Below are 17,162 nucleotides of genomic sequence, written 5' to 3'. Positions count from 1 at the left end.
ATCCACATGTGGAAACGCCTGTGCACATGCTAGAGGTGTAATCTTCGCGCCAGCTTTGCTCATTTAGAAACGGCTGCGTCTCCCGGGTGTTCCGGCCCGGCGCTCCCGCCGACAGCCCCACGGGCTCCCCAGGCCCATGCCCGGGCGCGCGCGAGCCGTCGTCCTCGCGCCGGCCAGCAGGTGGCGCGCGGCCTCCACCGCCCGGGCCCGCGAGGGGCGGTGGCTCGGCGAGAGGAGTCGCCGACAGGGGCCGCTTCCCGGCTGCGGCTGCTCCGGGTCCTCGTCCGAACGGGCGGAAGGCGCCCGGCGCCCAGTGGCCGCGCGGCTGCTCCAACGGGCACGGTCCCGCCCGCGCGGTTTCCGTCCGAGCAGACGACGCGCGAGTCACCGAGGTTGGGGACGACCGAGGGGCTGATGTCTGTCCCCTCCCGGAGGACAGGCCGGGAGCAGCGACCTGTCCGCGCGCTTCCGGCCCCGCCCCGCCGGGCCCGGCTGCACGCAGGTGGCGGGTCGCGCAGGGCCTGCGGCCGGCGGCAGGTGGCCGGGACCTCAGGTGACAGGCTTGGAGGTGGCCCGCCGCCCCGGTCGGTCCAGGCCGGTGTCCTGCCCGGGGCGGTGGCCAGAGCCCGCCTCCCGGGGCCGGCCCCTCACCCTCGCCCCCTCCGCGCGCGCCCCGCGACGGACGCAGTGTCTGGGCCAGGGAGGCCAGCGCGGCCCGCGCAGACGCGGTGGCGCCACTCAGACACCTGCTCGGGCCCCAGGTGAGACACCTCTCCCCTCGTCCGGTTCTTGGTCCAAGGTGGCCTTCCAGAACCTCCCCCATCCCCACCCTTTCACACCCATATTAGTGTCTTCCAGTTTGGGAGTACTAATGGGATATGAATGTACTATACGAATGAATTTTAAACACTTGTCTATATTAAATATCTATTTTAAAGTAGGGTCGCAGTGGACATAGCACTGCGCGCGCTGGGACACTTTCTCCAACTGGAGCGGTCTTTCTCCTCCGCCTCCCTCTGCAGTCCAGGGCAGCAGTCAAGGGTGAAGGGCGAGGGGACAGTCTGGAGCCTGCGTGAGCCACAGGTGGAGGAGGCAGGGCGGCAGCCCGCAGGTCTGGCTTAGGGGCAGCTTCCTTCCCGCGCCAAACAGTAACGCCCAGGGGGCCTTTTGCTTCTCAGTCTTAAGTCATGTTCTGAATTCTGTACAGCCCTTTTTTTTCTCCTGATGAACAAGCCATTTCATTTATTCCAGAGAAGTGTCTTAAGACCCACTTGGTCAGGTAATCTTTCCAGACTCCACATTTATTTTGCATGATCTAACTCCTAGGAGTCACAACCCACAACTCATTCTTAGGTTTAAACTCAGCCCCAAGACACACAACTAAGTTGACTGTTAAGGACAGAAGAAAAACTTCTGTGTTTATGGCCTTCCCAGCCCTTGGCCCCACTATGCTGGCACTGACCACACATCTGATAAGGAGAGTCTCTGTGCACAGGTCCCAAGGCTCAGGGGATGTGGAGGGGGCTAGCGACAAAGGGTTAAAGAAAACGACGAGAGGGTGAGAGAGAGAGAAGTGAGCAAGAGAGATCTTAAAAACCATTCAGAATTCAGGTGTTGACTTCAGACATGTTTTATTATAATCTTATACAGTCTACATAAATTTGAACTTGTACTTATTTGGGTTCAGTTATAACATAGCATAATAAAAATCAAAGCACTGGTCCTCTGAAATAAAGCAGGCAATCACCATTCAATAAACACACTTGATTTATTTTGTATAAAAGGGTTAAGTTTACAACTAAACTTTTATAAAAAGTTTAGTATGAATAAGTACATCATTACACTTTTTAATGCAGAAATATACATCTCTGCCACTATACAAGAAAACTCTAATTAAAGAGTTCACAAGGTTTCACTCAATATATATATATTTATATATAAATATATACACAGCATTCAGTAGGCTCGCGTCAAAAAGGTAATTTCTGACCAAAAGACTTCATTTAAGTAACTGAATACTGAATCCTTCTGGTATTCACGCTCCACCTTTGAAAAAAGGCAAAGTCTGCTTAGATTGGGCAATTCCTTGTGATTTTAACGTTTTCGCTCCCCATGGTGGGAATAGTATATAAAGAAAACCTTCCAACTGCAGAAAGGGCATTTAAAAGTCTTTTTCATAAATAACGAATATCACAGTCCAGGTCAGAGAACACCCTGGGAAGATGACCATTCTTAGTTTTCCTTCCATTTTTTTTTTCTTTTTAAAAAGGTCCATTCAACTTGTTTTTGTCCTCCTTGTGAAATGGTTGAAAAATAAGTTCAGCGCCTTAAACGATTCTGTGGATTTGTTGTTGTTGTTGTGCAAAGAAAAAAAAAAGTCATGAACACCTGCAAAAGATTGGGAGAGAAAGGCATGTTTAGGAGAATGTAACCTACGGGCAGAGGCGGCCAGACTGGCGCCTGCAGGAAGCCACAGTTTGAACATTTAACCAAACACTCAAAGACTGGGCAAACCCTGGCGTCCAGATGCAACACACACACTCGGCCTCGACAGTGCAAATTAAACATTAAAATAGCAGAGACTCAAGGGGAAAACTTCCCAACCCAATCTCCTACATGGATCTCCAACAGCAGTGCTCACAGGCGCCAGTCTGCTTCTTGTAACAATTATTTGATTGAAAACAGCCCTTTAGCTAACAGATAGGGAAGTCTGGGATCCCACATCACAGGGTCTAAGGCACAGGGTAGCAATCCTCAGCTAGCCCAGAGAATCCCAGAGGACTACAGTTTTAGGGAAGGCGGATCACTATGGAATTTGTGGCGATAAGATTAATTACAGTGGAGGTTAGTACCTCATAGTACCAGAGGAATAGCAGAAAGAGCCAGGCAGGGCATTGCGTTCGCTGCAAAAGCCAATACACACTTTCCTTGGCATCTTATATATATATTTTTTCTTTTTTAAATGAAAATGTGTGATCTTGAGTATCCAGGGCTACAAGCCCCTTCATGTCTAGTGAGACAATATACTACGGGTAATGCCGGGAGTAAGCACGCATTTAATCAAATCAAACATTTTACAGATACACAAGTACGTTCACACGAGCAAATGACAAAAACACACGTGCGCAAGCACACACACTAAGAGGCAGTTTACCCACGGGTGGCACAAGCAAACACTCACCATGTATTCAGCCACAGAGTGCTTTGCTGTCATTTGACATGAACTCGGAAGGAAATTCAGAAGCCTGGAGAGAAAGAGGATAAAAGGCAAGATATTAGACAATCTTACGGAAAAAGAGCTTCTTTTTTAAGTAGTCCATAGACCATAAGTTCCATTTACGCTACAATTCAGATTCAAAGACAGATGCATTAACATATTAGAACTTATTTGAAATTTCACGCACGGCTTGATCTCCAGGAGATTTTTAGGAAAATAAAGTTAATTAGCTCATCTGAAAGTCACCGTCTCGGCAACGGATCTGCTAGTGACAGCCCCGGCGATCGCAGGAGTGTGCGGCGGCGGGGCGGGAGCGCCAGGAGCAGGTCTTACCTGCAAAGACAGGATGCTGATGTCCGTGTTGAGAGTGGTCAGCGGCGTCCTGGACGCCTGGTTCTGCCCGGGTCTCTGGTGGTGCAGGCTGACAATAGTGGGGTGCGAGTCCAGAGCGATCTGCAGGTCCAAGATGTAGTCGATGACGTGCTGCAGGATTTCCATCTTGCTCACCTTCTTGTTCTGGGGGATGCTGGGCACCAGCTCCTTGAGCTTGGAGTAGCAGTCGTTCATGTTGTACAGCAGGCTCATGGGGTCGTCCACCGGGGTTTTGCTCCTGGAGATGCCCAAGCTGTGGTCCGACAGGCTGTTTTTCCTAACGGACCTCACCGGGCTGAAGGCTTTCATGCTGACCGCGGTGGCAGGAGAGACCGGGAGAGACCGCGCTGCCCTGGAGCTCAGGCCGCCGCCGCCCGCTGAGCTGTCTGCGCTCGGCACCAGGCTCGACTCAGAATGAAGCCTGAGCCCGGCGGGGCGGCTTTTATGCGGCCTCGCCGGGGCTACACGCTCGGGCTTCCCTTCGCCCCCATTGGAGGAAGGCGGCGCGTCCATCAGGCCGAGCGGGCGCCCCCATTGGCGGGCGCGGGCGCGGGGCGAGCGCTCGGTCCTTCCGCGTCCGCAGCCAATCCCGCGGGGTGGGCGGGGCGCGGCGCGCGCCCGGGGGGCGGTAAAGAGAGTACGGCGCGCGGCGCGGGAGGAGGGGCGGGCCCCACGGCCGGGGGCGCGCTCTCGACGCCAGTTCCAAACGCGAGGTCGGACCCTTGCCCCGGGGTGTGCCCCCGTGAAGTCCTGCACACCTCAGAGGTTTCAGCAGCCCCAAATCACAGCGATGCGGGTGAGTTCAGCACGGCAGGAGAGAGCCACGGAACCCTGCACGCCACCGGAGAGCGTCGGGAACGACAGAAAGCATTTCGGAAGAAAGTGAAAACGCAAATAAGTTTGCCACTGAAAAGCCCCGTTTGCAGAGTGGGTTGTCTTTTAAGATAAGGAAAAGTGTTAAATAAGCCACCCACGCACACATTCAGCGACAGGTTTGGTGTGGGGCTTTGCAACCCGGAGCAACGGGGGAGGCGTTACTGTAAACGCGGTAAAAGGAGATCTCTTTGGAACCGGTGCCCGGCTCGCGCTGGTCGCCCAGCGCGGAGGCAGAGCACTTTCGGGGTCTGTTTTCAAGAACGAGGCAGGGCTACTGCAATGATCTTATTAATCGGAAATCATTAGGAGAATTTGCATATTGAAACTACATTTACATACGCTGCCCTTGAAAAGCTGCTGGTGTGTGCCCTTCAGTGTAGGTGGCAAAGTGATGTGATTAATTATGCACGAATCGAGATTTCTGGTGTCACATTCTGGGACCTAGAGTAATAGCAAAGCTTTTGTGATAGGTAGGTCGCCCAAGCTACTGACTGACATCTCACACTATTTTTTTTTTTTTTAATAAGTCTGTCATGTGTGAGGTTTGGAATCTTTTCAGCACTGGTACTGGATGGAGCTTCAGGGTTTTTTGTTTTGTTTTGTTTTGTTTCTGCAGATCTCTAAGAACTCATTCAATCTAAAAAAGTTTGCAGTTATTTACTCAAATATTTTGTTAATTCACACATTAATTCTAGCTTAACAAAACCACAGTATATTAGTTTCGTGTTTTGAAAATGATACTTTTCTAGAAAACAAACTAGAAAACCCCAGAAGAGGCAACATTCGTATCTTATTTACTTTTTGTCTCAATCTCCAACTCTACTGCATGTGAGAAAGGAAAGGGGCAGAACTAGAAGCCGAAAGCAAAGCTCAATAATGGAGAAACGGCCTTTTCCCCTTCAATTAATGATTAATTCCTCAGCTGGTGGGCCAGGCGGTCTCTGACCTCCATGTGACAGCAATGCGCCTCAGGGCTTCTCTCCAGGAAGGCAGAGTTGGTGGCGCTGAGGTGGTATCACCTTGGGGGGAGTCCAGCCACTGGGGTCTGGAGGATGCAGGTGGATGGTTTCCTGCCCACCCGAGAAGAGAAGTGCCTTCGCAAGGCCGGGCAGAAGCCTCGCAACTCCATTCCTGACAGTGCTCTGATTAACAAAGATCTCTGATATTAAGTCTGGAAGTGATTTACTATCTGAGTCCCCCACAGTTTGAGCCTTTTGATGTACTTTGTGTGCATGTGTTTCTGTCACATACGTGCCACAGTGGAACAGATTTTGTTTTGACACTATTTTGGTTCATGATGTTATACTTTGACTATTTTACAATAATAGCCAATGTAAACAAACATCTTTGGGATTCTCAAATTATTACTTATGATTCTTGGACATTGCAGCTTTTCGATACTGACGCATTCCTAGCTCTCTCCAAGGACACCGTATGTTAACATCCGTGCCAGCCTCATTATCCCAACAGCCAGGCTCTGGGCTGGATGGTAATGAGCATTGTGCAGTATTACTTTACACTTTGCAAAGTTGATTAAAGCAGCGCCTTCTCCCATGATCGTTTTTGTACCCTGATGTAGTAAAATTGCTAAATATGGTGAAAGTTTTCTGGTGTTTCTTTCTTTAGCTGCCATGTCAGAGTCCAGTCTGCTGGGCCGTGTTGATTCGAATCTGTTGGCACGCTACCCAGTTGTACATTCATTTAAAGATCATTTTAAGGGGATTATGAAGCTGTATAAGTTAATGATTGGAAAGCGGCCTCAGTTGCTAATATGTCTGTCTCACCTAGCCCAGGAGAAGATCGCCTTAAAAATTATGTTTTCGTGGAGTTGGAGCTTTTTCAGGGCGGGTTAAAACGCACTTAAAAATCTGTCAATCGGTGTCTGTGTGGGTTTGCTTGTGAGGCAGGCCTCCGAAGTTCAAATGGCCCCAGCTGCAAGAAGGGCTAGACCCGTGGGTGGTGCGAAGGTGTGAAGGGCTTCCGGCGGGGGGTGGAGACGCCGTCCTCCCTTACCCACACGGACACAGGGACGCCCCCGTGGGCAGCGGCAGAGCTGCCCGGGGGTTCCCTCCGCCCGGGCGCAGGACTTACTCACGCAGCCTTTCTCCCACAGGCCCCGCCGCTGCTCCCCGCGCCGTAATCAGAAGCAGCTCTGGGCCGGGCGGGTCGGGCCGGCCGGGCGGCCCTTGCAGCCCCCGCCTGATGCAACCGGGGGCGGGAGCGGCCTGCGGGGGCGCGGGGCGAGGCTCAAGGTCCTCCCTGCACATCTGGCGCCACGGGGAGCGCTCGCCTTTCTTCCCCCGGTTTTGTTCTCACAGCTGTGTCCATTCCGCCCGTGACCCCCCGAGTAATCCCTGACAGGTGATGAATTGGCAGCGGCGGCGGCGGCGGCGGCGGCGCGCGGGCCAGGCCGCGGCGGGGCCGGAGCCGGAGCCCCGGAGCAGACTCTCTGGCGCCAGGCGCGTGACGCCGCCCATTCACGCCGCCCTGCAGCCTTGTCCTCGCGGCGCCGCTCAGGCGGCTGCCATGGCAACCGCGCCGTCACTCAGCGCGCGCGCCCAGCTGATCAATGCCTGCGAGGCCCGGCCGTCCCAGGTTCGCCCGGCCCGGCCGCCGGCCCGCGCGCACCTGCAGCCGCTGCACCTCTTAAGTTTCGAGTGATTTGGGAAGGAAGGAGGACAGAGAAGGGAAGGGGAGAGGGGGGAGGACGAAGAAAAAAAGCCGGGAGAGGGAGAAGAAAGAAATCTTCCTTTTGCTAAAGGAGGCATAGTGTGGCTCAGAGGTTGCCAAAGCAAAAGGTTTTGCTTTATTTTATTTGCTTTTGCAACCGAGGCGTTCAGGGTGGGGCTGGCGCGAGGGAGGTGGATGGGGAGAAGGTCACTGTCTTAGCGCATGGCGAGATTTATTTATTCCTTTGGATCTTGGTCCTCGCCGGATGGCTTTGATCCCAGACTCCTAAAAATACCTTTGAAGGACCCCCACTCCCGCCCCCCACCGTCCTACTAGCTTTTTGCTTGGAACTCATTAGATTTTTCCAGAACAGCCCCCTCCCCGCCCCGGGGGAAGCAGGAGGATGTGCAGCCCGGGTCCTCTGGCTCCGCGGAGCGTCGGCTCGCTGAGCGTAGCCCGCGTTTGCGTCCTCATTACCACTACAAAGCGGGGCCCAGACTGAGCCCCTTTATAGTGCACCGCTTTCGACTGAGAACATCAAGAGGCCAGAAACTTCCAAGGCAGCTTGCAGACGCAGACGCCTCCTCGGCCCCGGCTCTATCTCCAGGGAAAGTTCCATTTTAAGAACCAGATGCCAACATTCCCGGACAGTTTACGGCATCCGGATCCCTCAAGGGTGCTCATCTGCAGTTTAGAGTATTAGCAGTAGTTATTTATCGTCTGTCCTGGAGGGGAGTTCCCGGACATAAATGTTCTCTGCTGCCCTAAAACTGGGGAGGGAGTGTGTGTTTGGGGGGGGCGTGGGGGGGGGCGCGCCACCGTCCTCGGTCCTGCTATCTAGTTTAGCAGCGTTTGTTGTGGTTTTCGAGGAAACAGCATCTGGATTACATAAGGATTCGAGTTTTTGCTTTACTTGTTTATTTAATACCTTGGCAAGTGGGAGCCCTTCCCCTGAAACCAGATAACCGAATTTGGGTTTAAAACGGCATTAGATGAAGGACCACGAGAGGGGAAGAAAATGAGCAGAGCCACAAAAAGCAAACAAGGGGATGTTTATTTTTCTCTTTTGGGGTGTTTTTGAAGACCTGCCCAACTTCTTACAATTCCTGTCGCACACAACTAATAAATGGTATTAAAGCGTTTCAGCTACTACAATGGCAGAACGGTCGTTCCTCCCCCTCCCGGCCACGGTCCGACCATAATTCCTTCTAGGATTCCCGCGGTCCTGTGGCTCCAAGGTGTCCAGGGCACCGGGTAAAACGCCATGCTAAATCCAATCACCACAAACGTCTGATCCCCTTTTAGGGAGATCACTTTTCAGCTCCGTTCAAAGAAAGCAAAGTTTGGGAAGTTTGGTGAGGGGGCCGATTTAACTACCAGCACTGCAAATATTTTGTTACCAATGCTGTGAAGTGCCCCGATTTGTGGCCGCGTTTAGCTTTCACAAAGGATTTTCCTGTGACTTTTGTTCCGGTCACCAAATTAAAAAAGAAAATTAACTTGAGCGAGAGATAAGGTCTTGGAAAACAATCCCGGGCTGCCCGCGAGCTGGCTGGTGCGAGGCTGGCGTCACCGAGTCTGCGCCGCCCGGAGGCTCGCGTCGCAGGGTCGGGCCACCGCGGGGCGACCGGGTCACTGCGGGGACCCCCCGCAGTCCGCTGTGCGCCCCCGCGCCAGAGCGCAGCGCTCGGGCCGTCCCCGTTGCCCACCGGCGTCCGTGGCAGTCCGCAGCAGCCGGCGACGAGGGCGGGCTCGTCCGGAATCAAACTGCTGCTTAATATTATAATGTGGCACCGAAGGCAAAACCCGAGGCCGCGGCTTGCGAGTCCCTAACAAGAAACATATTGTGTGCGTTTTTTTTTTTTTTTTTTTTTTTGGCTATAGCCTCGTTCGCGCGCCGGCCGGCAGCAGGGAGCCAAGTCCATGACTTCAGTGGGGAGGAACCCGCCCGCCCCGCACCACGTGCGCGCCCCGCCGGGGCAGTTACCCCGCCGCGCCCCGCGCGCCCTGTCCTGGGGCCAGGGCCGGGGCGCCCCGGGCGGACGCACGTCCTGTGCCCGCAGAGCTTTGGGCACTGCCCTTTCCCGTCCGAGGGGCCGGCGTGTCCGTCGCCCACGCACACTAGCGGTACCCACGCGACGCTGCGCGGGTTGGCTGGTGGACTTTTGATTTTCCAGTAGGTTGACCCCCGTTATTTCTTTCTCTTCCCGCATCTTTAAGGCTTTCACTCCCAGATTCTGCCTCCTTCCCCATAAAAATGACAATTTGCACACCGACTCCTCCCCAGTTAGAGGGAGGGCGCACTCGCGGGGTCTGCAAGCCCCCAGCCGCGCGCCTGTCACGTGTCACCACAACCCGTTCCACGGTAGGGGGCAAGACCTAGGGCTGCATCCTCAGGGAGGGACAGCTGGGGACACTATGAGCGAGCTGCAGGGACCTGGAGGGACTCGTGGAGAAGCAGCCCTGGGCTCAGGGCAGGGGATTTGCACCGGTGCTGTGGGAGCGCACGACGCCTATGCGCTCAGCTCTGTGGGATTCCTCGATATTCCCACGGCCGCTGACACCCAGGCCTCTGATTACACCTGAGGCTGCCGGACCCTGGAGGAGAGAGCAGTGAATTACCCAGACATTTAATTTTAACCAGCATGCTGCCTTTGTCTGAGTCTGTGTGAAGAACACAGAGACGTTCTGTTTCAAAGAAAAAGGCAGCACGATGGGCCTCTTAAAGGGCAGGGTAAACATTCACAGTGGCTGAGAGTAACTAATCTCTTGGAAGCCTGTGTGCCCCTCACCTCTTTTGCTCTTCACCATGACCCTGAGAGTTTGGAAAGGCAGATGCCGCTGCCGCCCGCATTTCACAGAGGAAGAAACTGAGGCAGAGATGAATGCCAGACCCCTCTCTGGTGGCCTAGACTCCAGCCTACACTTCCTGGGGCAGCACCCTGCCCTGGTGCAGAGGTGTGTGACCTTGACCCCAGGGGTGGTATTGCTTACTTTTTTCACCTTGAAATTTATTCACTCTGGATGGCTGGATTGCCCAGAGCCAGGAATTTGTAAACCACTTTGTTCTCACTTTCCTCCAAAGTTAATACTGAGTGACTTAGCTTGACCTTTATTAACCAAGGGTCAACTCAGATCTTAGAACTTTTAAAGCCTTAGCATATGTATGTAAGAATCACATGTTTATGCCCAGAGTCTTGGGCCCATCTCTACCCATTCTGACTCAGTGGGTTTGGTAAGCTGCCCGGGGAAATAGCATTTTGAGCGACCTGAGGAGAGAGGCTGATGCCGGTGGTACAGGGACCACAATGTGACAAGCTCAGATGAATAACTGGCTTCTTAAATCAGCCCTGCGTGGGCAAACTACTGGGTGAGAACGAGCCAACTTGGACCCGTTAAGGAGCTGTACATTTGTTTTTACAAATTCAAGAGGAGAAGGAAAATCTATTATATTTACTCACATTTTTACTTTTTCCTTTGTTCTTTCTTGCTTCCTGATGCTCCACTATTCTCCTTTTTATCATTTCCTTTCTATTTCCGGAGCAGTCCTGAAGCATTCTTTCAGGGTAGTGACATGTTCTCTTAGTTTTCCTGCATCTGAAAACTTGTTTTTCCCCTCAGTCCTGCAGGATATTTTTCGCAGATATACAATTCTGGGTTGAGCCCAGCACAGTGTCAAGAGCCTGTGGTTCCAGGAGGACTGCTTGAAGCCAGGAGTTCAAGGCCAGCCTGGGCAACACAGTGAGTCCTTGTGCCAAAAAAAAAAAAAAAAAAAAAGTCTGGATTGCCAGTTCTCTTCTTTGAGCACTTGGCATGTTGTATGTGGTCCATCCTTCCTTCCATCAAGGTTTCTCAGGAGAAATCCTCTGTCATTCGAATTACTTCTTCCCCTGCAGGTAAGGCATTGTTTCTCTCTCTCTACTTTCTTTTCCCCTGCAGGTAAGGCATTGTTTCTCTCTCTCTACTTTCTTTAATTTTTCAGAAGTTTGCCTATGATATAGCTTGGCATGGATTCCTCTAAGTTTATTCTGTTTGAGATTCTTTCAGCTTCTTTTGCCAAACTCTGGACATTAGGAGCCATTATTTCTTCCCATACTTTTTCAGCCCCGCCCTCCTCTTCTCCTTGGAGACTCTGATGACACTAGCGTGAGATCTTTTGTTATAGTCACACCTGAGGCTCTGTCCATTTTTTGAAAGATCTGTTTTCTCTCTGTTGCTCAGATTGGGTAATTTCTATTGTTCTATTTTCAGGTTCACTGGCTTTTTCCTCTGCTCCCTCCACTTTGCTTTTGAGTTTTGATTTTGGTTATTGTATTTTTCAGTTCTAAAATTTTTACTTGGTTCTTCTTTATATATTCTATTTCTTTGCTAAGATTTTCTATTTTTTTCATCTTTTTTGAGCACATTGGTAATTGCTCCTTGAAAGATTTTTATGATGGCTCCTGTAGAATCCTTGTCAGATAATTCCAGCATCCATGTCAACTTGGTGTTGGCAACTGTTGGTTGTCTTTTCTCAAGTTGAGCTTTTCCTGATTCTTGGAATGACAAGTGATTTTACCTAGACATTTTGGGGGTTAAGCTATGAGACTCTGGAGCTTATTTAAGTCTTCTATTACACCAGGCCTCTGCTGAGGCCACCCTGGCTGGGAGGGGGCGGGCACCTCCTTCCTTCTCCCCACCTGTCCCCACTGGCACTGGAGGGGAGAAGGCCTCTTACCACTAGAAGGTGGCGAATGTCCTGGTTCTCACTCAGCTTTCTCTGAGACCACCCTAGTGGGGAGAGAGCAGTGCCTGGTTACCCCTAGGTGGGGGAGACTTGTTGCCTCTGCTGATGCTGTGTTGAGAGAGCTCGTGTCCGACCAGCAGGGACGAATGTCTGCTCCCCACTCTGCCTTCCCTGATGCCACCCTACTATACAGGGTGCTGCCTCCTGACAGCAAGCTGGCCCGGGTGCTGGGGGTTGAGTCTAGCTCTCCACTCGGCCTTTGCTGATGGGGGTGGGGTTGGGGCCACAGTGTTTTTTCTGTGGTGTTTGGTTAGAGTGGGGCAGTTATTATCTAAAAGTTTTTGTTTTTTTGGCTTCTTTCTTATAATTGTCATGTAGCAAATCCAGACCTCTCTGAGGCCACTGTGCTGTGAGGACGTCCATGCTGGTGGCATGAAGAGGCCACCAGCAAGGGCTAAAGGAGGGGCCAGCCCCACACTCTCCAGCTGTCCCAGCTGAGCACTGACCTGAGCGAGAGTGCCCACTGGAGCCCGGCCAGGAGGGCTGGAGGAGAACACATTGTTATCTTAAACCGCTACATTTTGGGCTGGTTTGTTACATTGCTAACTACAGTGGCCTCCAGCAGAGAAACTGGGGGGAAAATCAAAGTTTCTAGGTCCAATTTTGCTCATTTGTTGTAGTTGTAATGGTTGATAATTTATCTGGGCTTTTCTTTCCTCCCCCCGAGTCTCAGAACAGCAAATGATTGATAGTGCATAAAATAAACGTATCCCCACATCCAACAAAAGTGCCTTAATTATAAAAGAAATACAGGTTTTATTTGACATTTTGTGTCTAGTATATACTCAGGTATATACTGTGGATCTCTTTTAGCCAGTGAGAATTCCTACCAACTTTCCCCCAATACACAGATGTACACATCTACGTGATGATTATATGTTTTGAACAAAAACACAATGAATGGCCCAACGGCTTGGGGGCCTCAGAGAGGACAGGAAGCCAAGCTGTTGAGAGGTGGCTGCGTTTGGACCACACAGTTTCCCAGAGAGGCCGTAAGAGCATCTGATGCTTCCAGACGCTGCAGAAACGGTATCGTGGAAACATCTCAGAGGCAACACTTCTCTTCATCAAGGTTTTAAGGCGATTTCAACATTTTAAAAATATATACAACATGAAGACTTTGAGCGTGGGGCAGTGATGCTTCATAGTAAGGGTCAGGCCCTCTGTCCCATTGTCTTGTTGACTTGACGTCCAAGGACTGCTGGGATGGCTCTTCCCCAGAGACACCATCCCGTGTCTGATCCTGAGGAAGCAGTCAGGAGTGGGCTGATGCACTCACCATTCCTCAAGTCCTGCTTCTAAGCCGCGCGCCCCGCACTTCCAGGGAGGAGTTTCTGCAGAAGTGTATGTAGCAGGGCCAACCTCTTGAGAACATGTGCCGAGGTTCTTTGGCTGTGGCTGCTGTTGTGGGAGTCGGGTACATGGGGAGGTTAGAGCTGAGGGCTCCCCCCACTCCCTGAGCTCAAGCTCTTGGCTCCTTTATTCCTTCCTGCTCTGGGAGCCTCTGCACCCCTCGTTGGCAGTGTGTCCTCAAGTGACTCCCCCTGTACCGCAGAGTTCCCATCTGTAAAGGGAGGGCAACACTCCCCGACTAGACCCTCACAAAACCCTCCGACGGAGACTGCTCCTTCCCGTTTTACAGGCCAGCAAACTGCTAATAAGAAGGGTGCCCAGGTAGAGCCAGGAGACGATGGAATCAGAGTCCTAGCACATGCCTGTCTCACTTCAAAGTCTGTGTTCCTAATCTTTGCACTGAGTTACCTCCTAAGATTTTCTGAAAGTGTATGACATCCATGTAATTATCTTCAGGAGAAATGCTAGCTTTAAAAAAGGAAATATTTACCATGGGTATTTTCTAATAGTTCTAAAACATGAAAGTTTGGAACAAAATATTGTTAACTGTTCTCACCACATCTTCAGGTTCCTTTGCAGCTACTTTGTTCTGGTGCTTGGCCTTGGGGAAAGAAGACCATGCTTTCTGTGGGGTTCAAAGGGCTGATGGTGAAGTCCAGAACGTTCCCAGAGAACTTCCTGCCTGCGGGCAGTCTTCCGTGCACTGGACCAGGTGAGAAGAGTCCGTTTGGAGTGAGCCTGCTTTGGGATCCTAGCGGTGCACGACAGCAGGTGGGATGTGACCCAGGGAAAGTACCCAGTCTTTACGTTCTCTGGCCTGGTTTGAAAGTGAAGGTGATAACTGTGCTTCCCTCTGAGTGAGTGTTATTTTTAGCATTCGAGGTACCGCACAAGTAATACCTGGGAGAATATAAGTGCTCAGTGAATAGGCTTGTCTGCTAAAATGCAGGACACCTATTTAAATTTAAGTTTCAGATGGGCAATGAGTCATTTTTAAGTGTAAGTATGTCTCTATATTTTATCTGCTAAATCTAGCAAGCTCCTCAGTAAATGATCACTATGATTGACACATCTAATAAGTCTGTAAAGAAATAGGAACTTGTATTTATTTTTACAAAGCTCTGACCGGTTAAAATAACTGGGTGGGAAAAGACGTCTTTAACTAAACTTGCAGAATGTCGAGTATAGAAATTCTAATTTGAGTCCTATAGGACTAGAATGGCTAGAGGTAAACTTTAGAGATCTTACTGAAGAAGTCCCAGTTTCAAAAGTCCCTCATAGGCGTAGGCAGGCCCATGGACCCCTTCCCTCTCTTTGCATAAACCAGCTTGGATCAGTTATAAATCGATTTCCAGGGAAATACTCCCTGAAGGTTTGTCTCCCATGTGAAATGGGACTGACTGCTCGAGATGTCCCCCAGGTGATGTCTGCTCCTCCTGGGACTGGCTAAAGCATAGCCCCACACAGGAGAACCTACTGAAGAAAGCATGTAAAAGTATCTGTGATTGAGTTAGCTAAGCCAGCTACTTTATGGAACAAACCTAGAACTCCAACATGCTAGAAATTTCTTTCTCGAAGTTCAAAATGGGTGTTAACTGATGGGCAGAGAATTGTCATCCAAGCAGCAACTTAGGGATGCAGGCTCTTCCCATTTTAGTGTCCATACCATATTCAACATGTGGCTTCCAAGATGTCTGGGCTCACTCCCACCAAGCCTGAAGAAGAGGAAAGAGCTTGGAGAACACGCTGGGGTGGTTTTTATGGACCAGACCAGAATTGGCTGACAACCGTTGGCCAAGGGCAATCACATTCCATTGGTTGGAACCAGGTCTCTGAACTATTAGTGCAGGGTTCAGCACCAGGGACTTGAGCTGGCCAAAGAGCCACAAAGCCTGTGAATGGTGTGTTTTGTTGTGGGGGGGTGTCCTGAGTATTGTGGAACATTGTCCAGGATGTTCCCTGGCCTCTGAGACTTACTAGGTTCCAGTAGAACCCTCCTTTCTCCTCCAGCTGTGACAACCAATGATGTCTCCAGACCTTGTTGGATGTCCCCTGGGGAGCCAAAATCCCTCTGGTTGAGAACCCCTAGTTAGAACTCGGAATGTGGCCATACCTAAGGTAAGGGAGGCTGGAGGCCCAGCCTGGTAGGATGCCAGGAAGAAAATCACCCTGGCCTAGAGGCTCCCGGCCATCCCTTCAGCATACAGTCTTCTTTGCTGCCATGAGGACACTCATGTGTGATTCGGGGGGGGGGTTCCTGTTTCCCACCAGTGTCCATGTGGGGCGAGAATGCACATGGTTGGCCACTGTGTCCAACCATGAGAAGGGCTTCAAAGCTTTGCCTTATTTGAGGACCCCTGAATTACTCAGAAGGCAGAATGGATTGGGAGTAGAGAGGGTGTAGAAATCTGGTATTTGGGTGTATTCCCAGAGAGGAATTGTCATCTGGAAGCACAGTAAAGGGGATTGCCCCATCGGTATGTATGGTATATGCTGTGTTCACCTAATTATTCCCGAATGAAAGCAAGAAGAAACATGTAGGAAGCTGTTTTCATAGTCCTTTTATTAATGTTTACATGAGTTAATGAACATGCAAACATATCTGATGAAAACATGTCAGTAATAAAACAACAAAGTTGGTTTTAAGGGGGGAAGTCACAGGCTTAAGAGGAATCAGATCTTTCTTCAGGCTGGAAAAGAGGACAGGTTTTCCAAGCTCAGAAATTGCAGGCAGTGTGGATGGTATCTCAAATGGGGCTTGAAGCCATCTGCCCATCCATCCATCCATCCATCCAGGTTTTCAGTTGGTACCTACTGAACACCTACTATGTGCCAAGCACTCTCCTAGGAACTTAGGAAACATCAGTGAACTGACGAAAATCCCTCACCACCGGGTCATTACATCCTCGTTGGGAGAGACAAAGAAACACAGCTGGTGAGTGAATTGCACAGGGTGTCAGAAGGTGATCGAGGCTGTGGCAGTAAGGCAGGGAGGGGATGACAAGTGCTAGGAGCAAGGATGGGGTGCGATTCTGACGAAGGTGGCCCTGGTAGGCTGAATTTGAGCAAAGACTTGAAGACAGCGAGGCGAGAACCATGACAGCGTCCAGGGAACAGCATCTGCGGAAGGGGAACGACCAGCACAGACCTTCCAAGGCATGAGCACCTGGTGCATACGGGGGACGTGAAGGAGGCTGGTGAGGCAGGAGTGTGGCGAGTCCAGGGAGGAACTAAGGAATAAAGGTAAAGAGGGGTGGTGGGGTAGAGTGGGGGTTTAGAATTGTGGCGGCCAGATGGCGTTGGTATAAGGCCTCATAGGCCATTGAAAGGACGTGGCTGACAGTGATGCAACACACCTACGAGTTTGGCAAAAATTAAAAAGTCTGGCAATGCCAAATCTGGTGGGGATGTGCAGCGGTAGGAATTCTCAAATACTGCTGGTGGGCGTCGATCCCACCGTGTTGCACGCAAGGTGGCCTTCCGAGCAGGAGGGGAGATGTGCCCATGCCAGCCTCCACGATTCCAGTCACGGGCACTCGAATAAACATGCACACGTGTTTACCCCTGCATTTGTTTGTCATTATGAAAATGGCCTAAATGTACATCTGTAGGAGAGGGGATGAATACACTAGGTAGACTCCTCCAGTGGGGTAAGATGGAGCAGTGAAAGTGAGTGGATTAGAGGGGAACACAGGAAAATGGAAGGAGATAAAAAACATAAAGATGGGAGAAAAACAACCGGTTGCAGAAGTACGTGTGATACGATACTGGTGTATACGGAGTGTTAAAACATGCGACATGAGATACTCGTCGTTTCAGCGTGTAGAAAAGTCTGAAGCGGTGAGGAGAGCAAGAGGCACTAAATTCAGAATGGTCACTTCTCTGCGG

General features: G+C 51.1%; 1 protein-coding gene across 1 annotated transcript; it reads right to left on the bottom strand.

Annotated features, from left to right (window-relative positions):
• Window positions 1–1,614: 1,614 nt before the first annotated feature.
• ID2 (inhibitor of DNA binding 2) lies at window positions 1,615–4,113 on the bottom strand. The gene is made up of 3 exons (XM_045548991.1): window positions 3,551–4,113; window positions 3,182–3,245; window positions 1,615–2,388 (listed from the first exon to the last, which is right to left on the bottom strand). Exons 1-2 carry the CDS (start codon window positions 4,100–4,102, stop codon window positions 3,189–3,191), a joined length of 609 nt encoding a protein of 202 aa, XP_045404947.1. The 5' UTR covers window positions 4,103–4,113; the 3' UTR covers window positions 1,615–2,388; window positions 3,182–3,188.
• Between the last annotated feature and the right edge of the window lie 13,049 nt (window positions 4,114–17,162).

Source organism: Lemur catta, chromosome 4 (genome assembly GCF_020740605.2).
Source record: "Lemur catta isolate mLemCat1 chromosome 4, mLemCat1.pri, whole genome shotgun sequence".
Classification (NCBI taxonomy): Eukaryota; Metazoa; Chordata; class Mammalia; order Primates; family Lemuridae; genus Lemur; species Lemur catta.
The sequence above is the reverse complement of the archived record's forward strand: the minus strand, read 5'-3'. Positions and strand labels throughout refer to the sequence as shown.

What these genes read in the sequence shown, in the direction of transcription:
- ID2 (XM_045548991.1), bottom strand. Translation starts at nt 4,102, where the DNA reads ATGGACGCGCCGCCTTCCTCCAATGGGGGCGAAGGGAAGCCCGAGCGT. An exon ending in TCAGCATCCTGTCTTTGCAG is followed by an intron (nt 3,246 to 3,550) that starts GTAAGACCTGCT and finishes CTTTCTCTCCAG; the next exon opens with GCTTCTGAATTTCCTTCCGA.